Below are 24352 nucleotides of genomic sequence, written 5' to 3' on the forward strand. Positions count from 1 at the left end.
AATCAGACGTTTATGGTGCTGATATAGTAACCCTTATTGGATTAGTTCTCGCTATTGTTTAACTTTTGGCGCCTTTGTCTTCACCATAACAATGATTTGAGGCTTGAATGTCTTTGGTTCATTGCTGACAGAGAAAGGGAATATTTTTTGAAGGATTTCTGTTCTGTCCTCCCACGCAAAACCTGCAGATTTTATTTATTTTTTCATTCAAATTCTGGCGTCCGTCCTCCTAATCTCTCACTCACAGGCACGTGCGACGGTTACATAACGTTTTCTAAGCCTTTCATTCTTCTCATTGTGTTATGCCTACAGTTAATTTGAAATGCGGCCTCAAAACGTCTCTTAATCTCTGAAAAGTATCTGCTCTGGTAAGATTAAACCAAAGCCTTTCAAGATCGGAAGATGGCCTGAAATAAATGATACCAGCATCATAATCATAATTTTTGGGTAGCATTGGTAATCATTTTCAGAGGGTTACAGAAATGTATTTTGTATTAACACAGTACTTTTTACTTCAATTTGGGTAAGATTTACTGATAAGTAACCACTTCCCTAAGTGTTAATCTAAAAAAAAGTTTAAAGTTTAAGTTTCTTTCTTGTTGCTTATCTTTGAAATTATTTATTTAAATGGTGTTTTCTTTAGAAATACTGACATGTTATGTTTTTTATTCAAGTCTGACTTTTACGGTCAAACAGTTTACTCTCTGTTTTCAAGTGATTTTCTACTCTGTTGTAAATATCCTGCCTGACCACAAAAAAAGCCGCCACAAAAAAGATTATCCTACATACTCTAATATTTCTTTGGAGCATCTTTTGCTTTGATCCCGAAACTCATTCTCTATGGCAGTGTTTCATTCAGCTTCTGCAAAGTCAAAAGATTCGGTTTTGCATCAATTTTTCACCAAGATCTTTTCAGTAGGGTTAAGATCTGGACTTTGTGGTGGCCAGTCCATATGTGAAAGTGGTGCCTCACGCTCCCTGAACCACTCTTTCACAATGCGAGCCCCATGAATCCTTGCATTGTCACCTTAGTCATTCAGGACTCTCAGGTCTTTGGGCAGTGTTGCTGAACCTAGACCTGACCAACTGCAGTAGCCCCACAACACTTAGTTTAATCCAGATGGCAACTCTTTTTTTTTTGGTCAGAAGGTGTATAAGGTTCACTTCTCTTTACCTCCGCTTGTGTCCGCTTGTTTTAAAGTGAAGTTACTCTTACTTTAGTCGCCATTTTGTGCGCTCACGCCGGCTCATTGTCCATTAACGGCCCCCGGCAGCTCTGCGCCTCTTCCGCTTGTGCCTCTCACTGTACTAACCCGGTTCCCTGTGTGTGGCTGCGTCAGAAACCCGCTGTTCCACACGTGCATGAGCGAGCGCATGAGCGACCCCACCCCGTCCCCCACGCCGTCCACGTCCGAGGTCACCGAGCTGGCCGACTGTGTGCGGGACGGGCGCGGGGCGGACGGGGCAGAGGCGGAGGAGCTGCTTGACGATCTGGACCAGGACATATTTTTGGATGATTCGTGCTTGGAGCTGGATGATGATGATGATGATGATGATGATGATGAGGATGATGATGAGGATGATGAAGAGAGGGGGGCGTTCCGAGGCTCCTGCGAAGGCCTGGACCCCTTTTACGACCGCGCGCCTTTGTTCAGTGTAGTGGGCAGGTTGGTGAGGTCTCGGGAGCAGCTCAGGAGGAAACTAGCTCTTTCACATCGGGACAAAAACACCAGGTCATCAGTTTGAAACGCTTTTCTGTTTTCTCTCACATTGGCCGGTCGATTCAAAAACTACCATTTGGTTAACTTTTGATTGTATTTGTAGCTCAGGCCAAAAAGAGTTCACTTTGTAATACCTTTACTAGTACTAAAATGTGTATGAATGCTCTCTGGGTCCGACTCTTTCACAAAAACGTTATGCCACAAACTTAAGACTTTCAAATGTTTAATGTTTGAAAACACAGATGCACAAAAACCTGTGACAAAGTCTTTGCTCTACAAAAAGTGAATATCAAGCATTGACTCAAATGACTTGAATTAAGGAAATGTATCTTGTTTTGAGCAGTTTTCACTCATTCAGACTTTTGTCCTGATCTGACCAAGTTGACCTTACTAGTTTGATGACATAAAATAAAATAAAGACGAAATGTAATGAAACAAGTCAGAAACATCTCAGAACAAGTGAAATAATTTAGGTCAAAAGCCCAACTAAATCTTAAAGCAGTAGTAAGTAACTCATGCCCCTAGACGCCATAAGCGCCACTGCAGGTGTTGTATCATACTGCGATATTTACTCATTAATTGTCCGTGAGAGTAAATACTACGCTGAAAGAAAAGGAAAGGGAGAGAGGGATATTGTACATCCAATTACACAATGGAGATCATGTTTTTCACTCAAACTTGGCTGTAAATGCTGTTTAAGTGGCGCTAGCCTGCAGCTAGCTTTGCCCGTTAGCCTGTTAGCTTCTTCTTCGTGATGCTATTAGTGTGTATTGGTGACTCCGACCCGTAGGCAGCGAAGTTGCAATTGTGGTTCTTTAGCCAGAGACACCAGGGGGAGTTGAAAGACCCCCAATCATCCCATAAACACTTGTATTACCCCCAGAGGGACTATGAAAAGGATTTATTAAGGTAAACAAGTTACTTTGTACTGCTTTAACTAGTCAAAACAACTCAAATTGGGATTATTATGCTCATTTAAACTAATCGAGTTAATTATCTTTTGCAGTGTGTGTGTGTGAGCTCATTGTAGTTCTTTGACTAAAGCAGATCCCAAAGTAGAGGTTTGTGGGTACTAGGACCAAATCAGGCAAAGTGGGAACGAAAGATTACAAATTATTGTGGAAACCCAAGGCAATGTCCAAAGCAACATTTGAGCCAAATTTGGCGCTTGTATCACAAAGTGAACGATATTGTTGTCCCTGTAGGTAAATGTGTCGTCTGCCTTTGACCCAGAACTAGCCTACAGTCCCTGTTATAGGTTAATGGAAGAAAACCTGAGCACCCGGTGGAAACCCACTCAGACACAGGACTAACGTTGTAAGGCCCCACCTGGCCTGGGAATCAAACTCAGGACCTTGCTGTGAGGCGAGTGCTCGCCAAACAAAAACAGTAATACTATTATAACTTCTGGATTAATCTGCTCTGTAGACTGACCCATTCACTCTTTTTAACTCTCTTTTTTTTAAAGGGGGCAGGGAGAGACATTCAGCAAATTGTCAGAGCCAAGACTCAAGCCCAGTGTTCTGCCATTTGTGCAGCAGCTTTAATCTCTTCACCCCCACCTGAACCAAGCACATTTTCTCTAGTTTGTCACTACGCAAATCTAAAAGCTTCTTGAAAAAAGTTTCTAAATAGCGGAAAGAAAAAAAAAGGATGAAAGCACAGCAAAAAAAAAGCCACAAAAAATGACAAGAAAGTGATGGAAAAAGTGTCTCAAATGTGACAAAAATAAAACAAAAAACCCCACAAAAGAGCAGCAAAAAAGTGACAACAAAGCAATGGTAAAAAAAAAAAAAAAAAAAAAAGTGACAACAACACAGCAACAGCGCAAGGAAAAAGATCAGTTTAGGTCACCTTTTTGTTAGATGTTTTCTGGCCTATATGTATATATAGCTCTCTAGTCAAGAAACTTTTAGATTTGGGTAATGCCAAACTGGAGAAAATGCGCTTGGTTCAGGTGGGGGTTAAGAGATTAACACTTGATTATAAGCTTCTTGTTTGGATTTACCGCTAGTTTAAATCCAACCGTTCACAACCAGAGCCGTAACCTTCTGCCTTATCTACGTTGACCACTTGTTTCCATGAAAGCCCAAGCAATGTTGATGCATCTGCTTGAAGCGTCTGTGTCACAAATGTGTTGTAGTAGTGATAGTAGTCGTCGTCGTCGTAGAAGTATTACCTCTGTTAAAAAGCCCATTCGCTTCCAGCAAGCGCTGACATGTCTCATAGAGGACGACTCACTCAAAATTTCTTCGGTAAAATGTTGAGTTTGTAAGTAAATCAAAATCTCAAGATGAAAGAGCTGGTTTCTACTGCAGCTGTCTCTTTTGGGCATGCCAGAGCACAAGCATTTTTATTATCATTTTTTATACACATTTTGACTTCAAATAGTGCACAAGTTCATTCTTCGAGAGGTGCACCCTACCCTGAGTTATGATGTTGTTTTTGTCCGGTCTGGAGCTGTTGGCAGATTTTTATTTTTCAATCACGGCTGAAACCATGTGATGATTTGTTTCATTTTGCTTATGGTTCCTTCGAGAAATATCCTAAACATTTTTGTTACGTTTTTGTCCTGAGCATGCCTTATTTGCACCTCACCAATCTTGTCATACGCCTTGTTCCCTTTTTTCTTTTCTTTTTTACACTTTTTATTTTATTTTAAATGTTTATTGGCTTCAATAAAAAAAAAAACTGGTCCTTGAATGGTCCATGAATGACAAAGCTGAAATTCTGTTTGGCCTCGAACCTTGCCATTTCAAATTGAAGACAGTAATATTTCCAGCGCTAAAAAAAAAGAGCTGGTTTCCAATATTTAGTTCAATCTCCTACTTGCTCCTAGCCTCACCAAACCTTTATCAGAACAATGTAATAATTAAGGATTTGCATGTGAACCACTATTGTCCTGATAATTTAAATGACCGAGTGGTGAGCTAAGCCCCTGCAGTGGAGGCAAACGTAAAGGGTAAATCCATGGCCATCGCAAGAGCCTTTCCAGCTTCTGTTTGGTTGCTTTGCAGCTCTGTGTTCTGTTGTCCAGTGCAGTAAAAATACGTTTGTACCCCTTGTTTTGTAAGTCATGATTTCAAGTGTTGATTTCACTTTATTGTTTCCCCTTTCTGTCTGTTTTAACAGGGCATTTGTGTATCTAAGTAATCTGCTCTACCCGGTTCCTTTGGTTCACCGCGTTGCTATTGTGAGCGAGAAAGGAGAAGTGAAGGGCTTTCTCAGAGTGGCAGTGCAAGCCATATCAGGTAAGGATTAGACATGTTCAAAAGAGAAATCAGACATAACATTACGACCACTTGCCATTGTTACATCTACTTGGGCACATTCATTTTTGGGATTAAATGTTTAAAGTTAAGGCGAGACTGACAGGTGAAAACTGTGGATTTTTCTTGTGATTTTATCTCCTTAACATCTTAGGGTTATTGTTTCATTGTAACAAAAACACAAAAACAAAAAAAAGGCCAAACTCATTTCTGATCAGTACAAATATAAAGACCCGTTTAGGCCCGTTTTCTCAAAATGTTCTTCACACCCCTGCAACAACGTCTCTACTTAGTAGCTCCTACAGACTCCAAACTTTCCAGTCATGTATTAACATTTTTTGATTTTTTTTTTTGTCAAAGGTGCTTATTAAATTTCTAATTCTTAGCCTGATTTATTGATCTTTGAACCGCAAAAAACAAGGCAAAATGTACATTTTTACAGATTTTTCAGATTCAAAAACCAAACAAAATCTTTGTAACCAATATCAACTAAATAAAACCATCATTTAAACCTGGCTCTATTCATTATTTAGAAAATATATAGGCAATTTTGGCCATAGATGCGGACGGCATCTCTAGAATTTGCGATATATGGTCATGTTTGAAAACAGTTAAGGGGAAAAACAATTTGGAGAAAAATCTAAACTTTCTCTAATTATTGAAAAACTACTTTAACAAATGCTGAATTATGAATGTAGTTTTCTACTAAATGAAGATACAAAGACATGGAGAGGACAGCCAACAGCCCATAAATACATGAAAAATGAATGAATGAATAATGAGAATGTTGACATGATGCTTCATGTTAGCATCATGCTAATTGAGCTAGTGCTTGCTACGACTGCCGTTTTTCCGCTTGTACTGAACAATCTGCTGCGAATAACCATCCATATGGACCCGATTTAGACTTGACTTTATTTGTATGTGATAAATAAGTTTATATTTCACCAGAAAATGGCTAAAAAGAGTGAAAAATTGTGTTTCACAAATGATTTCGTTTTCCCCCTCGGCGAGGCCACGCCCCTTCGGCTCGTGCCATTTTTATTCAGAATTTTTATATGAAAACATAATATGACAGAAAACTTGCAATCTCCAGCAAAAGTTTCAAATTAATATCTGCAGTGTTTTGCCTTAATGATGCCTGCTTCCCAAAGATAAACTGCTAATAAAATGAGTTGTCAGTCGGGCTATAACGTCTACTCCCTTTTTATTCCACTCTGCAAAAATCAGAACGCTTTTGTTGCCACACAACATTGTTCATTTTATTTTTCTATTTTAACAATTATTGTAAAACTACAGTCTTGATATCCTTCCCTGTCAGTGGTCCTAATGCTTTGCCTGATCAGTGGGTAGTAAATATAAAGCACAGGTTGCGTGTGACTTCTTGCGGGAGTGAGGTGAAGGCGCTCTGTGTTTCCCTCCAGCCGATGAAGAGGCCCCGGATTACGGCTCCGGAGTCAGGCAGTCGGGCACCGCCAAGATCTCCTTCGAGGACCAGCAGTACGAGAAGGTAATGAAAGAACACGCTGTGACGGAGAAACTTTATCGGAGAACTTGCACTTCACCTTGTCCTACTTTGTCCTATTTTCCATTTGCAGTTCCAGTCTGAGTCCTGCCCTGCGGGACTGTCCCGTAAAGGCGTGTCCCAGGAGGAGCTGCGGATCGTGGAGGGGGAGGGGCAGAGCGCGGAGATGGGACCCTCGGCTGATGAAGTGAACAACAACACATGTGCGGGTAATTTTATTTTAGAAATGAGAGACAAGTCAGGTCGGTATAGTCTGTTTAATCCTCAATATATCAACTACATTATACTGTATAATTAAGATTTCGCAATTATGTATTTCCTAATGTATAATTACTAAATTAATGAATAAAAACAAGGATTTAATAATGATTTATGATAAAGAACAACCTCATAATTTTCCATCACATGAGCAATCTACTAATAAAGATCAATGGGCCTCATTCATGAACATCTTCAATCTATTCTTACGAAGGCATTGTCAGGAAACTGCGCCAGATTCACGACACGTTCCTAAGTAGGAAAATACTTCACAACTGTGTTCTCAAATTTCTGAATCTGAACTTGGAGGTGCATGCGTGTGAGGACTAATTAGCATATTTCATTGGCTCTGATTCACCATATAAGGACAATTAATTTATTGTGAGGATTAATTAATAAATGATACATTATGTACAAATATATATGATTCAGAATGTTGGGTCCCATCAGGAGTATATGTATTGTGAACAGAAGTGGAGATTTCTTTGTGCATAAGAGTCTTTCAGACTGGTCTAAGGATTTGTTTTTTGAGAGGAACGTTTTCAGCAAAGAACACGTTTTGTGAATGCCAAAAATCTTCCTTATCCTCCAGAGGGGGTATGAAGCTTTTTTCAATCACATAGCACCAGTCTATATCACACTACAATGATGACCAAACCTTCTGTTGGTCTGTAAATGCAGTAAATTAGAATAACTGCCTTGTATATAATTGCTCTCTCAAAATGGCTGTAGTGAATGTCTTGAAATAGACCTCTGTCTCTTTAAGAACCTCTGACCCTTTCCGACACGCCCCCTCCACACGCTGTCTGTGGCATCAGTGGGGAGGGGGTTCTGCTGAGGAGCAGTGGTTGGTTACTCGGCTGGTGACGAAAGCTCGGAGGCGTCTCCAGGAGGTGGGGGCGTTCCTAGGAGGACTCAGGCAAATCTATCCCTAAAATGGCCGCCATCAGAGTTTTTACAGATTACTCACAAATACGTGAATGTGCCAGGGCACTTCAGGAATGTTTTTAATGAGGGAATGACATAATAACATGATGTAAAGCTTGAAAAAGTCGATTTTGCATAATACCCCCCCCTTTAAGAAGGCCTTAAGAACAAATGTGTACGTAAGAACGTGTTGTGAACTTTTGTGAATGAGGCCCAATGTCTTTAATATTCCACATAGAAAATTCAAGCAGGTTTTGATGAGTAACATAATATTAAACAGCATATATACAAATAACATCACAAACAGGAATCATAGAGATGCTTTCTATTGTGCTACAGTCTAATCTTAATAATGTCCTATCCTTATAAAAACATGCGTAAAACTAGTCATTCCTCCTCACAGCGGACGCAGACGAGGACAGTCCCGTGAAGGCCGGACTGGAGGAGGCCAGTCTGGAGCACCTTCAGGTCGGGAACCTGTTCACATTCAGAGTCACTGTGCTCCAGGCCTCCAGCATCTCCGCGGAGTACGCCGACATCTTCTGCCAGTTCAAGTGAGTCTCCACTCCAAACATTGAGCTGATTGGCTGTAGACCTCACCTGGCAATTAAAAAGCAGCATGATTTCATAATATTTTCTCTTCATCTGTTGTGTGTTTTCTTCTACAGTTTCATCCACCGTCATGACGAGGCCTTTTCCACCGAACCCCTCAAAAACACCGGCCGCGGTCCACCCCTCGGCTTTTACCACGTCCAGAATGTAAGAAACGAGAGATGCAGAGTAATTCACAAATGTACAAAATAACCTTGGTAAATGTTGTTTATTTTTTCCCGTAGATCGCTGTCGAAGTCACCAAGTCCTTCATCGACTACATCAAGACTCAGCCAATCGTGTTCGAGGTGTTCGGGCACTACCAGAAGCAGCCTTTCCTCCCGCTCTGTAAAGATGTTATGAGGTATGAAATATCTAGCGCACCGAGGATTTTAATGACATTTCTTGTGCATCAGTGACGTTGTCGGATATATGCGACCTGGGAATGCCACCTGTACTCGTTAAAAGATCAGATCGGCTTCAGATTTTGATTTATGTGCATGGCCTGGGTGGAATTTGCAAAAACATGGGATGTGTATTGTTCACTCTGTCATGGAAAGATCACATCACAAGTACAGATTCATAATGGACAAAAAAAAATCTGATTCGATTTACTTTAGTCTGCAGTCAGAAACCAAATATTACTTTTTTACACATATTAATCCAAGGTTTCCACAGCATTAAAAGTCATTAAATGAATTGTGCAAAATGTAAGGCCTTGAATGTCATCGAATAGCATCCAATTGGATTCTGCCTGGTCATATATAAGTTATATTTAGTCTGGGGGATCACCAATCCATTTTCTCGTGAGAGGTGTGGTTTACGATTGTCCATTTATTGGGCGCTACGAATGTCTGTCATGCGTCTGCACGTAGCCATAGCCAATCGTATCAATTGTATCCAAAGACGTCTGACATACCCGCTGTAAACTTTCAAGCTAAACTATTTAGAACACGGGCTAAAGTTTGATCAAAAGAGTCACTGCCGTCATGTTGGATCCGTAAATATACTTTTAGTTTTTATTTATCCGTAAATAAACTACAAGCTTCCGTCCCTCCTCGTTTCCTGCCTCCGGGTCAAAGCCACCAATACACACTAATGGAATCACGAAGAAGAAGCTAACAGGCTACCGAGCAAGGCTAACTCCGGGTTACCGCCACTTAAACAGTTAAAGCCTAGTTTGAGTGAAAAAAAAAATCTCCATTGTGTGATTGGATGTACAATATCCCTCTCTCCCTTTGTCTTTTCTGTCAGCGTAGTCACAGACAATTAATGAGTAAAAAACCGCAACATGCTACGTCACCTGCTGCGGCGCTTATGGCCTCTAGGGGCATGAGTTACTTCGTTCTGCTTTAAGAAATGAAAAATGCATTGATTTTTCATGCGTTTGTGGCATTAGAAATATAGTATTTGTGCATATGATTTTTAAAAGCATTAAATGAAACTTGCTGCCGCCTGCATAAACCCTGGAATCAGACATGTTGTTCTACTTGTCTGTTGTTATAGCAACCATATAGTTGATTTGTCATTTGTCTTCTTTTCTGCACACAGCCCACTGCGGCCCTGCAGGAGACAGTTCCCTCGGGTCATGCCTCTGTCCAAACCTGGTACGTCGCTCCTTCCTCTCTCTTCTGTGCATTTATGTATGTGAAGGTTCTGTCTGTCTGTGCACCGCTGTCCTGCTACAAGTCATGTCATGCCAGCTTCATGTTGTTGGGTGCGAGCAGCAGATGAGACGTCTCCGGACCGCGAGAAAACCCTGGACTTGATCCGGTACCTGGTCCCGGACGTTTTCAATGGGGCCATCGTGGACTCTCTGTCGGGACACGCTCTTTCGGCGGCGGGCCTGGCTGCTTCTTTCATCATAGAAGCACAGGAACGGGCCCAGCTCCCCGCGCCGCCCGTCTCTATCTGTTCTGTTATTAAAGCGCAGATGCCCGGTTGGTTTTTAAAAGTCACATCCAACAGGATCCTGGACTGTGTTTTTATATCAAACCTGTTGCGTGGGCTGAGTAAAACTGGCATTGTATTTAAGTTTAATATGTAATTATTGAAACAACATCAGCAACAACGAACACAAAGATTCATATTTTAAATGAAGGGTTTCCAACTAGTAGCTTTTTACCCCTTCCCACATTGGTAGCTTTAGAGTTGAGGATGTTTTGGCTGCCTGCCATGGGAAGGCGGTGCCCCTGAAGACCCAGGACATGCTAGAGGGACGAGCTGGAGGCTCTTGGAAAAACTCAAATTAATCAAGTCACATTTATATATGCATATATTATATTATATATTATATATTATATATGCAACAGGTTTAACACAATCTGCAAACATAAATACATTATTATTAAGCAGAAATTGATCTGTATCATGCTATTTTAGCCTTTGCAAAGTAAAGTATAGGCATTTATGTGATACATTGTACCTCTACCACTATGGAGTACTCATTTTTGTGATAAATAAGTATTTTCTGGAAGTATTTTTCAAACCCGTAAAACAAGACGCTTGGATTCAGTTAACTCCGCCCCCTCTCCCCGAGTTGATGCAGCCGATGCAACTTTGGCAATAGTAGAAATATAATAGTACAGCAAAAAGTGAAGTTACTTCACAATGCTGTTATAAGGAGTTGACATTTGCAACACAGCTTCATAAATGTCTAACATACATTTTGACTGACTCATCACCACCGCTCTGGCCGCTCCATCATCTCTGGTTATAAGGGTTTAATCCACTTTGGCTCTGGCCAAGGTTCACCAAGCATCCATCAGTGAAGTGACAGTCACAGTAAAACACTATTTTGGCTGATAGTCACTGAATCCCGGAAATAAATTCCAACTTCTGGCGAGTGGCCTCTTCTTCAGGAGGGTTGAATAAAGTCCTGTCCTCTCGTAGCCAAACGCACATTTTCGACATATTATCGTTAGGTTAGAAAAAAGAACAGGTGTCCAGAGTAGGTTAGAAAGAGCTCCTTCTTCACAGCTTTCAGTGCAAACATGACATCTGTTTTAACACTCAGGGGTGTGTTTGTTTACAGGGGCAACCATTTACGGTATAACAGAAATAATGAAAAAGCTGTTTAATAAATTAAAATCAGGCCATAAGGCATTACATTACAGACATTCATTTCTGACATCAGAGTGTCACAAGTCAGTCGTTTGCCAGGAGACTTTAAATAAAAATGTCAGAAAGTACCAAAAGATTGGAGACCCCTTTCCTAAATCCTAAATTTTCCCAGTTATGGCAACGTTGTACTATTTACTATTAGCGACTTAGTAAATAGTGGGTATAAAAAGACATTTGAACCAGGATCCTGTTTATGGATTGACTTTGTGTGTGACTCTCAACTTGAGTGGTGGATTCCCCGCAAATCCTTCTCTGCAATCCTGTTCTTAATGGTTTTCGTATATTATCTTGAGCATTTCAATATGACAAAAATAACTACCTGTATAAATGGGGCCAGATGTATTTTAAATTCCATAAACGACTTTCAAATTTGTAAAAGCTTCAGGAAACTCAATGCATCCTTCTGTTTCCACACCTGTTGTGATTTTGGGCCAATCATGGTTGAATCTTTCCATGTGCCAAATCAGTGTTTTTACTTCAAGTAGATCTGGCTCTTTATTTCTGGTACAATCCATTCATCCTTTTATTACAAATTCCATCTTGGTGATATGAAGGGTGCGCTCTCTTTCTCTCCCTCATTCTCCAGTCCGGTCTTCTTCCCCTCCTCTTTCCTCTGTAGGTTAGTCCTGGTCCCAGCTGCCTGTTAAAGGGGCGCTGTCTTTCACGTGTCTAACTCGTTTATTTTGCTCTTTCGTTGCTTCAGTCCCGGCCACAAAGCTGTCCGCACAGACCCGACCTCAGGTTGGACCCTGTCACTCCAAATACGACCTGATGGTTTTCTTTGAGATCTGTGAGCTGGAGGCAAATGGAGAGTGAGTACAGTTGTGTTGCTTACATAAACCTAGATACTGAAATGTAGAGTATTTTACAAAGGCGGGATCAAAATTCGTACATTTTGGCCCTTTCTGAACATTTTAAAAGCATCCAATAAACAGTATTTTACTCATTATCCAATACATGTAGCAAAGATCTAATACAACCTGGCTCTGCTTCTTTAAGGGTCTCCCGGCCTGGAGACTAGTTTGAGACACCGAGACGTCCCTTGGAGATAAGGCGAGTCTCCAGGTAGTCTCGGTGAAAACGAAGAGGTTAAATTTCAGCAGAATCTCCACATGGTTTCCGAGAGGTCTGCGTGGTCTCAAGCAGCTGTGGCAACGTGGTGAACACTATTTGCTGTCCTCAAGCTTCGAGACGTTTCTGTGACATCCCTGCAATGTCTCTGAGACCTGTTGGATATCAAGGAGATCTCAAAGAATTGTATGGAGTCTCTTTGAAATCTCCTCGGCATCCGACAGGTCTCGGAGACATTGCAGGGACGTCACAGAAATGTCTCACAGGTTGAAGACAACACATAATATTGATGACACAACTGCTTGAGACCACGTAGACCTCTCGGAGATCATGCGGAGACTCCACTGAAATCTAACCTGTTCGTTTTCACCCAGACTACCTGGAGACTCGCCTTATATCTAGGGGATGTCTCGGAGTCTCCAAATAGTCTCAAGGCCGGTGAGACAGGCCCTTTAGATTGTTGCCAAATTATTTATGGAAATTGACTTGAATACGATCACCTTTTCGGAGATTCAAAGCTTTTGAAGTGTATATCAAACAGAAACATCAGCTTCAGTTTTTGTTGTTCTCATTCAGTAAAGTATTGTTTTTTTCTCACAGTTACATCCCTGCAGTGGTGGATCACAGAGGAGGGATGCCCTGCCACGGGACGTTCCTGCTCCACCAGGTGCTGTCTGTGTTACGAGGAGACTTGTTACATTAAATACTCAGCGACTCATTTTACCTGTGTTTGTCCACGACTTCCAGGGCCTGCAGAGAAGAATCGCTGTCACAATAGTGCACGAATCCTCGGGGGACATTGAGTGGAGAGACATCCGAGAGCTTGTCGTCGGTCAGTTCATAGTCAACATTTTTCACACCCATCAGTGGTTCTCATCGGGTGTATTTAGGATCATTTCAACCTATGACAAGCCACTCTGTTGTAGTCTGACATCAAATACAGTAAATCCTCACTATGTTGTGTTGAACTAAGGATTCATCATGAGCATGACTATCAAAAACAATCAAAGCTATTTAAGGATTTTAACCTCTTAACTCCCGCCTGAACCAAGAGGATCTTTTTCCTCACGTCATCAGATTTTTTTTCCATCATTTTTTTGTTGGGTATTCAACTCGTAAATTTTTTGTCATTTTTTTGTCACATTTTAGTAATTTTTTTTGTCACGTTTTTCTCATTTTTTTGTCCGTTTTTCGTCATTTTTTTTATCAATTTTTTGTCACTTTTTTGTCACATTTTTGTAATTAATTGGTCAAATTTTGTCAATTTTTTGTTATTTTTTTGTCAATTTCTTGTGACATTTTTGCCACTTTTTCATAAATTTTTCGTCACTTTTTTGTCACATTTCCATCATTGTTTTCGTCTCAGTTTTGTTGCTTTTTTCACAGCTTTTTTCCAGAAGCTTTTGGACTGGGGTAAAGCCAAACTGGAGAAAATGTGCTTGGTTCAGGTGGGAGTTAAGGGGTTAAGGATTTTTTTAAATATATGACTCAAGAATGAATGAATGGACTAATTATAAACTGAAATACAAATTGCAGTCAGCAGGGGGCAGCCTAAGAGTAATGTATTTGCACTTGTAGGCCTGTCACCATAACAAAATCCAAAGTTCCATTGAGGCAGGAAATTGTTATTGAAGACCTTGTGCAACAGAAAGTAACTCTAAAGCTTAAAAAGTATATGAAAAAATGTTAAAAGTAAACAATGAACATGTTACATTAGAGAAATGTGGGAAAATGCAAATAAATGTATTGTTTATCTGCCATATATCGAGCGATAAGTCGATATAGTAATCGTGACAGCCCTATGTACTCGTGAGCGTGGGATCAGGGCTCAAGAAATCAAACAAGGAATTTCTTGCAACATCACTCGAAAAATGACCATTTGATATAAAATAAATGACTTAAAATCACTTGAATTAAGGTATTTAATATGGTTTGAACTAATCTAAGATGAGATAAAAATGCCAATGGAACAAGCAGAAATCCTTTTACATTTTACAATATTTATTTTTCACTTAAGATTATACACAATAATCTGAGTTAAGAAAAAATGTGCTTTGGCAATAAGAAGTTTATCTGATCTAAGACTAGACCAAGCCTACTCAAACTTTAGATGTCTTGATTCTAGTAAATTTGTGTCATTTCTACCTTGAGATCATTATTATTTTTCCAGTGCAGTACATTTTGACTTGAATTGTATTTACAACAGAATTAAGCTTCTTTTTCTTTCCTATCATCTTCCCAGGACGTCTCCGCAACACGCCTGAATCAGACGAGACAATTGTAGACCCGTATATTTTATCTCTCAACATTTTATCAGCTGGATATGTCCGACCTCTGCCAGAGGACAGGTACGTACTGCTGTGTTTATTATATCGCAGGAATATTATGGTAGCCTCTGTGTTTGAATTGATTAATAATAAAGCAAGCCTTATTTTAATCACATTCATATGGTGATTTTCACGTATTTTATAAAGAATTCAAGCTGTAAAACATGTTAAAAGCTCTAACCTAATATCTTCAGAAGTTGCTGCTGGCTGTGCGACCCTCCTCAATGTTCATGGCTTTTAATGTTGTCATTGTTATGTCTTTACTGCCATCTCACTCACCATTCGACTAACCATTGACTCTCCATTTTACTCAACACCCTGATAAAGTAGTGTTAAAATCACACTTGGATCAGTCGCCGAAATGAAAACGATGCCATTTAGTTGAACAGAACTCCCCATAACATGATATTATGTCACAGGCATAATATCGAAACTCTTCATTTACATTTGATTAAACAAAGGGCTGGATACCGTTACTTTTTTTTAATATACTGGTACTTTAACGATACTTAACAATATGCACTATATACTAAAGTATTTGTCATATAGAACCATAAAACAGATTTATAATGTTAATGAATTGCTTTTACATTTGTATCATTTGTTTGAGGTGAAACAATCAAGAAATTTCCCTTCACTACAAAAGGACAGAAAAAACACTTCTGCCATTTTAACCCTATTATTATTATTTATTTTTTTAAATCTTTTTCCCCAATTCCCTCCCAATTTTCTATTTTTTTCACCAATTTATTTAACGTTATCCCCCAAAAAATAAATTAAATTTCCCAAATTGTTCCCATATTTACCACAATTTTTCCCCTTTTTGCATTTTTTTTTTCTAATTGTGTTTATTTCTTTTACACTACCACTGGGGTCACTTAAAATGTCCTTATTGTTGAAGGAAAAGCTCTACTTTTTTCAATGAGGATCTTAAATTAATCAGAAATACAGTATAGACATTGTTGATGCTGTGAATGCCTTTTCTAGCAAAAAAACAGGTGATTTTTAATGGAATACCTACATAGGTTTGCAAAGGCGCATTAGCAAACATAGCTCCAGTGTTCTAATGGTACTGTACATTGTTTTAGCTAAACCTGTTAGAGCAGACCTGGGCAAATTATGGCCCGCAGGCCGGATGTGGCCTGCGAGATGATTGAATCCGGCCCACGACTTGTAGAGCATAAACTGAGTATGTGAAAAGAAAAAAGAAGAAGTCTCCAGCCCATTCCTTTGCAGAGTTATGATTTTTTAAAGACATTACCAGAATGCTCACTCCAGCCACTAGGGGGTTGCTTAAATAAAAGAGTGATCAGGATACAAACATTACATTGGCTACAGTCCTGTCAGGCTCATTATTTTTCCCAATCAAAACATATTTTTATTTAGGAGCTTAGGACCCCGGCAATACACTCCCCATGTATGTTTTGGCCCCCAGGGAAATTTACTTGGAGGCCCCTGCTATCACTTCACTTCCCAGAAACTCAGTTTGAAGGACGCACAGAGGTGCTTTCAGTGCGATGGTAGACGTTAACGAGTATAAGAAGTTGAATAAGCTCAATAACGATGCACACACATGCGCGTCCTTGGCTTGATATGGCTAAATATTTTCAGAAATAAATAATAGTTCTACTAAATACCAGTATCAGGTATTCAAAATACCCAATTTAGTGTAATGTATGATAGGATAAAGTTGCAGATGCAGAGACAACCAATGGGATCAAACTTTCCTGCTTTTAATACATTTTTCGATACCAGTAGCACTTAAATCTTTTTTTTACGATCCCAGACTCTATCGTATAACGGTACCCAGCCCTAACTATACAGTACAACTTGCATCCCACTGAATTATATCTGTGGCCTTCACTGTATGATGTAATTCTCTGACCAGCCAGATGAGGGCAGTGCTGTGAAAGCTTATTTGAAATACTAGCTGAGACCCGGCCTTCGGCCGGGCCTCGCTAGTCTCCACATTTGATATTCTGAGATTATGAGTGATTACAAAGAAATGTCCAACCCGTCACACAGTGCAGCTGTAGACCAGTGGTTCCCAACCCATGCCAAAAACTATGGCCACTACAAATGAGTAAAAGAATGAATGCAAAAAAAAAAGTCAAACAAACTGCAATTGGAGTGTTTGATGCACCCGTGCTCCTTTCTTATAAACTACAACGACAATATTTTCGCTAAACTCAGGGAATAGAATTCAAGAGACAGTGGAATAATTATGGATAAATATTAGGGGTTCAGCTCTAACGGTTTGGTTCACGGTGCAGGACCCGTGGTTTGGTGCATCACGGTAGTTTACAATCCAAAAAATAATGAGTAGGTTTTGAAATGAAATAGCCTAATGATCGTTGTGAGACAGTATTTATAACCTTACAATAAAATTGGCAATGCTTTCAAAGCTGCTTTAGAATAAAATGTACCTCTGGGCTCAATACGTGAAAGCAAAATAGAAAACAAATGGTACAGCAGCAAAGTAAAAAAAAAGATAAAAAGAAAAAAAACTACGCAGTGCAGGCCATGCGCTCGTTAAGTTGTAGTGTCATTTTCGCTTTTACGCACACGGAGGATAAATCAGTCGGAGCAGCGCGTGTGATTAGAGGCTCGTGTTTGAGGAGGTTTTGGGCACGCACGCACACGCACACACATACGCACACGCACACGCACACATGGCCCTGTTTGGATGCGCACGCGCACACATACATACACACACGCGCGCACACACACATCGCCCTGTTTGTACGCGCGCACACGCACGGCAGTCAGATCGCGTGCACTCGCGTTTGTGTGACGGCGGGTTGTCCTCGGACAGCAGCACCGCGGTCCATATGGACCCGTGGCCAATGCCCGCGAGCTGTGGGACTCGTCACGTGGGGGCCGGCCGCGGATGTAATAACACCAACCACGCACACACTCAGTACTGTCGCCAGGCTTCCTGGTGTTCCCAAACGGTCTCCCATCCCAGTCCTAACCAGGCCTTTCCCTGCTTAGCATCGGAGGAACGGTCTCCCATCCCAGTTCTAACCAGGCACTTTCCTGCTTAGCTTCAAAGTCGGTATGGGAAATAAACATGGCGGCGCCCAGGCGGCGGCCATTGAGATAGCGTTTTCTATAATAGATTTGTAATGTCTTTGTGTTTTGGCCTAATGACTCTGCCTTCCCCAGCAATAAGAAAAACAAGTTCTAGTGGATCCATTTATCAACCGATTGGCTGAATGCATCGCTGCCCAATAACAAGCTTTTTGCCGCTGCTCCCCTGGATTTTTTTCCTCCTCTTTTTTTTTTTTTTTTTACGATTGAAGCTGCCTGTGGCCTTGGCTCAGACTAACAGGATCCCAATACTTTTTGACTAACTGAATGTTGTTTTTGCTTTGCAGACAGTTTCTTGATTCGGACATGCCTAGGTATATTATTTTGGCTCCTCCCTGTTCTCCTCCAATGCAAACACAAACCTTCCTCTCGTCACCACCCGCTGTCTCCATTTCTGTTCTGCTCTCTCTGTACCATCATCAGTCTGTGGTTTTGCATGTTCCCGGCTGCCGTCCTGCTCTTACGGTCGTAGCTCTGTCGTTTGTTTGTGTTTCTCGGTTTAGTTTGTGATAAGAATATGTCGAACAGAGTTGTGCATGGCTGGCTTTTTGCGCAGCTTTTCATCACCGTGTTCGGCCGGAGGTGTCGTGGAGCCAGTCCCAAAGAGTCAGGTCTAGTCGCTCATACGTGCACATAAAGCTGACGAGTTTCAGGTTTTTTTAACCTAACTTTAACTAACTTTAACTTGGTTGCTCCTCCCTGACTTCTGAAATTGTGACCTCCAAAAGGACAACGCGACAGATCAGACACGACTTAATGAAATATTATTTTATAAGCCAAGTGCAAGTGCAAACATGGCCAGTAGATGGAGATAATTATCTGTGGATAAGGCTTAATTTAACTCTTGGAGACTAAGGAGCTAAGAACCATTTTTTAATGATGACTATTTGTTAAGCAAACATACAGCTCCATAAGCATGTCATCAACCTTAGTACCGGGTAAATCAAGGATCTGTTAGAGAACTCAAAAGCCTGCAGCATGGCTTAACTGAGATATTACTTTGATAATAGTATTGTAGCCATTCTTAAAGTCTGGAGCATTGTGACCTAATATTCCCGTGGGGCCCCCGCCAATGATTATAATACACTCTATTCACAGGACTGTATAATGTTTTACACCTTTAAAATACATTATACCATGGCCAGTGAGAAGTCTAATGCAAACGTATTTTTGTGAAACTGCACAGTTAGTCCGACAACAGTTAAATCACGTTTTATATATTGAGTGTGACATCACTCATAATAATAAGCTATTTCCGGGTCCAAACTGTGTGATAGTTGACACAGCAAGAAGCACAACTTTATTTAGACCTCCTGCTGAACAGCAGATAAAAGGCCTGTTGCAACTAATTAGAATAATATATCTCACCATTTCTCCAGGCAAAATGAAGATATAATTAAAATAAGCCTTCATTGTTCAAATTTAGCTTTTTTTATAATGAATGTCAGAAAAGCATAGAGGCAATCCAGAGTCAAAGTAATATTTCTGTGTGATCAGATGTTTAGAAAGAGCCATTTAGTGAATACGACTAAAGTAGAGTGATGACATCAGCAACTTAACAATCTAGCTGTTTCCATAGTAACAACAAATAACTGAGCTGGAACTAGCTTCAGGTAAAACAGCTTAAAAAGGGAGAAAAAAAAAACCTCCTGCCTAGAAAAAGCGAACAGGCCCAAATTAACAGTTTCAGTTTGTGGCATCTTGGAATAAACAGGGTGTTCTTGACTCTGTGTCGTGCATTAAAACTGTATAATGCACGGCTCCTCATTGTTTTTTCCTTACTAAAATAACAAACGGCAATGACAGTGTTGCCTAGATACAAATTTAAAGCTGTATATTTTAACAAATACAGGAAAGATTTACTTCTAAGGTTTTTTTTTAATGTGCGTTATCCCCAAATTGGGAACCACTCGACTACAAATGTATCATATTAGCTGACTATATATGTTGTTACTTTATCACCATTTAAATTTAAGTCTGATTTAACCTTATTTTGGTCCTGTCTTTTTAATGAAACCTATTTAAAATGAACTTCTAGACAGTTGTTATCCTCATGTCGTTCAGCCATAATTACATTGTAGAATTCTCTGTTCCTCGTCTTAAGAAGCAGTTTTCTTGTAGCAGCCGCTGATTATTAACAGAAACACGAGTCACTTATTTCACTCGCATCATTTACAGCGCAGCCCTGGCACAGTATTCAAATACCGCTATTAAAAAGTAATCCGGGGGAGCATTACCTCAGCAGTAGCACCCTGTTTCAGATCGCTGCGATGTTGTGAATATTTTTAAGTCTTTCTTGTGCCGTGCGTCAAGTGTTGCCAAACCCTCAAAAAAAAACCTGTCCCGTCACAAGTGGTGCCAGAAACATGACTTCAGTCCTGGCTCGAGGATTTAAACCGGCAGTAAAATACAAAGTGGCAAGTGTAGATGTGACACTGGAGGGAATAGTTTCCTTTCTACAAATGTTTTAATGCTTCAGTTAGTGCCGTAAAACCACAGGTGTACTTGTTATGCGCTTAATGATTAGATTTTTATTTAAAGCTCATTCGTTTAGGTCTTTTCACCTGCAAATTCACAGTGATTTTGCTTTGTGCGAGTTTATTGTTTTTGACCAAACTGTGGAGCTGTCTATACGTGTATACACGTTTTGTAGGATTATTCGTTTGTTCACCTCTTAACCCCCACCTGAACCGGCACATTTTCTCCAGTTTGGCTTTACCCAAATATAAAAGCTTCTTGGAATAGGGTCAAAATAGCAGCAACAATGAGATGAAAACGAGAATGAAAATGCAACAAAAGAGCGACAAAATTGCCCCCCCCCAAAAAAAAAGAGAGAAACAGAAAAGTGGCATAAATGTGACAAAAAAGTGACGAAAACACAAAAATAAGCAATGAAAAAAATGTCAAAAAAGTGAAGACAACGCAGCAACAATGCAAGGGAAAAGATTAGGAGTTTTGTAGGTCTTAGCTTTCAAATGAGACGTTACAATAGCCGTTTAGATTTGGGTAAAGCCAGAGGCATAGCTTGCCATAAGGCAAGGCAGGGAACTGCCCTGGGGCCCCCAGCTGTCAAGGGCCCCCAGCTGTCAAGGGCCCCCACGAAACAACCCAATATTCAGACCTAAAGAACCTCAGCCTTCTGTTCTGAGGAAAACGTATGCAGAGAACTGCATTATGGGAGTTGACAGGTGACCCACTCCTGCCCTCTCTCCCAGTGCGCAGTACACCGAGCGGCCACCAGAGGGCCCTCTACTGACACTCTTGCTTGGGGCCCCTTGTTACCCTTGCAACGTTACTGGGTAAAGCGGAACTGGAGAAAATGCACTTGGTTAAGGCGAGGGTTAAGAGGTTAAAGCTGCACCACAAAACCTGACCAAAAAAGTAAAGTCACTGCCTGGATTTAACTGTTCTGATCAGGGGTCAGAGGTCAGGTCAGCAACACTAAAATGAAGGCCTTAAATGTCATCAGAAAGCATTAAATACATTTTTTGTATAAGTTAAATTAGGGATAATGCACAACGATTATCCCTTACTGAACTTCGCGGAAGCAACCGGCGGAGGACGGTTCACGCCGCCGCGTCGTCCAGTTATTTCTGATAATGGACACCTCGGAGTGCATCATCCCGAAATGAAACTGTTCATTGGGGCCTGTTTGCTCCTGGGCAGGAGTTATTCCACTTCTTAAGCTGTTTTACCTGAACCTAGTTCCAGCTGTTTATCGTTACTATGGAAACAGCTGCAGTCGAGTGATATAGAACAGTGGTTCCTCCCTTGGCGGGTCGCGAAGCCTTGGCAGGGGGTCCCCAGATAATTTCAAGATGATATAAAAAGAAAAATACTAGTGTTTTTAGTATATTTTTGAGTGCAAAACACCATATAATTTGTGTAATCCATTCAAATATTCAAAATAAACACTTATTAACACACATATTACATATTAACTTTTTAAATGTATTTTAGGTCTAAAGTAACTAATAACTTTATACAACAGGGGTCCCGACTTGTTTACATGTCATTTTTTGGGGTCCCAGCCAAAAAAATGTGAGAACCCCTGATATATAACATGATTTAACTGTTATTTAACTGTTGCCAGACTACATGTACATTATCACTTTTTAACAGACAACCTCCAGCCAATCAGAATCAAGTATTCACCCAGACCATGGTATAATCAGAAATATAGAAATTATAAACACATTCAGCTGCAGTTTGCTCAAAAGTTTTCTGTTGTTTCCCTTTTGCCTTTGAATTTTGACACTTACGTATCTTTGCTAATGTTGAGAAAAGATTGTTTGCCTTTGTGGCATTAAAAATATGGCAGTAAAAAAACATTAAACTCGACTTGCCACTGCCTGGATCGGCCGCCAGATCCAGATCTTCACCCCAGTGAGAATCTTTGGGATGTGCTGGAGAAGGCTTTGCACAGTGGTCACACTCTCCCATGACCAATACAGGATCTTGGTGAAACATCAAACATTGCAGAAGCTTATTGAAACAAAGCCACAGCTGTAATCGAAGGGTCAGGGGTCATGTAGATCAGGTTTAGTGCTTGAAATGTTATGTAATGTGGCTTAAATGTACATAACAAGTGTATTTTTCATTAGTCTGTTATTTATTGGATATTTTTGCACTTAAAAATGGTAAATGATACAATAACACACAGCGTTGATTGGAGTTTTTTAACCAATAGAAACGGACAAATATCAATAGTATTCAACCGTTCTGGCTGTAAAACTGTGGGCTTGTGCCTTAAGTTTATCAGATTTGAATCGTCAACTTTATTTAGTATCTTTGCTTAACTTAGTATCTATATGGGTGTTTACGTGACCCAGAGCTGAGCAAATGACAGAATAAACTTTTCCCGAGCCGAACGATGCACGACCACGACTCACTTCTCGACTTTTTTGTTATTTTTTTCCATTGATTTCTTCTTCCACAGTATTGCCTTGGAGAGGGACCATAGGTATTTCGCTGTCCCTCCCTTTGCCACACAGCTCTCCACCCTCTGCTCCTCCATGACATGTTTCCTCTGGTCATCTTTATCTGTCATCTGCATGGAAATATATGACTTTGTAAAAGCTTTGGTACCGCTTTACAATGAAGCACCAACAATAGAGAGTACATCAAACACAATACTTGGATGAGGGAAATCTCTTCCATTATGGGATTTTGATAATAATGATATATGGGTAAGACTAATGGCACAATATAGGGCTCCAGACTAACACCAATTTGTTAAGATTTTAGACTTGATCCACAAAATTGATTGGGTGTGAGGTTGGGTTCCTCAACAGTAGATCTAAGTCAGGGTTTCCACAGGGCTTTAGAAAGCATATCAAAATTAAAGCCTCAAAAGTCGTTAAAGAGCATTAAATTGGATTCAAACTGGCACTAAATCTAAATATCTTTAAAAAAAAAAAAAAGTTTTTCCTGAGAGACAGAACCCACTCAATGACATTGTTGTGCTATTTTTACAGCATACATTTGACAAAAACACAAAAACTATGGTCTCAAACAAATTCAGCTGCAGTTCTGATGGAAATTTCACACTCTTTTGCTAAACCATTTCCTGTTGTGTCCAATTTTAATTTTGAATATCAGAATGTGCCCTAATTCCCCTGTGTGACTGAATGTTTACATTTTCTGATATTAAATATGCTCGGACTGGACGATATGGCAAACAAATTAATCACGATATTTTTATCTCGATTTTTGAATCAGTTTCTTTTTTTATGATAAAAACAAACATGAAGCTGATTCATGAACCTTCACAGACCTTTTAAACAAACCTCAGCTCAAACAGAAACAAATATTTGCCTCCAGTTCCATTTGGGCGGCAATGGTTAGCGCTCACACCTCACAGCTAGAAGGTCCCGGGTTCGATTCCCGCCTGGACGGGGCCTTTCTGTGTGGAGTTTGCATGTTCTCCCCGTGCCTGCGTAGGTTTTTCCTCTGGGTGCTCCGGTTTCCCCTACCACTAAAAACATGTAGACTCCCCTCTGGGGCCAGGACTTCCCTGAAAAAGAGATTCCTTATCTCAGTGGGACTCAAAGATCTTCCATTGTCTCAGAAGGTTCAGTTTTTCAGAAATGGCTGACGATTATAAAGACACATGACAGTTATTGAGATTGGCCAAAGTAGCGATTCTGATTAAGTTCCTATTCATTGCCCAGGCCATAAACATGATTTTTTTGTGTGCAAAAAATGTAGTATTTAGGCATTAAAATGGCATTAAATTGACTTGACTACCTAACCTGGCTAACGGCAGTCTGCTGTGTGCACTCGAATCATTTCGAACTGCACAGCAGCCTGGGGACCATGGCCGAAATTTTCCCATGGATTTGGGAACCAATCACAGAGCGAGGAGGGACGGCAAGACGATGACGCGCTATTCGATATATACGGAAGCTTGTAGTTTATTTACGGATTTAAAAAAAAAAAAGTTTA

At 40.3% G+C, this 24352-nt stretch overlaps 1 protein-coding gene across 1 annotated transcript in view; it reads left to right on the plus strand.

Annotated features, from left to right (window-relative positions):
* kif1aa (kinesin family member 1Aa) overlaps positions 1-24352 on the plus strand; it is a 73076-nt gene that overhangs the window by 41708 nt on the left and 7016 nt on the right. The window contains exons 26-37 of the mRNA XM_079575030.1: positions 1341-1667; positions 4854-4972; positions 6415-6500; positions 6589-6724; positions 8104-8254; positions 8369-8459; positions 8537-8655; positions 9843-9898; positions 12118-12226; positions 13086-13152; positions 13233-13317; positions 14728-14833. Of these exons, the coding sequence (XP_079431156.1) occupies positions 1341-1667; positions 4854-4972; positions 6415-6500; positions 6589-6724; positions 8104-8254; positions 8369-8459; positions 8537-8655; positions 9843-9898; positions 12118-12226; positions 13086-13152; positions 13233-13317; positions 14728-14833 (1452 nt within the window). The remainder of the gene's footprint in view (positions 1-1340; positions 1668-4853; positions 4973-6414; positions 6501-6588; positions 6725-8103; positions 8255-8368; positions 8460-8536; positions 8656-9842; positions 9899-12117; positions 12227-13085; positions 13153-13232; positions 13318-14727; positions 14834-24352) is intronic.

This window comes from Gobius niger (assembly GCF_951799975.1).
Source record: "Gobius niger genome assembly, chromosome: 17".
NCBI classification, from domain to species: Eukaryota; Metazoa; Chordata; class Actinopteri; order Gobiiformes; family Gobiidae; genus Gobius; species Gobius niger.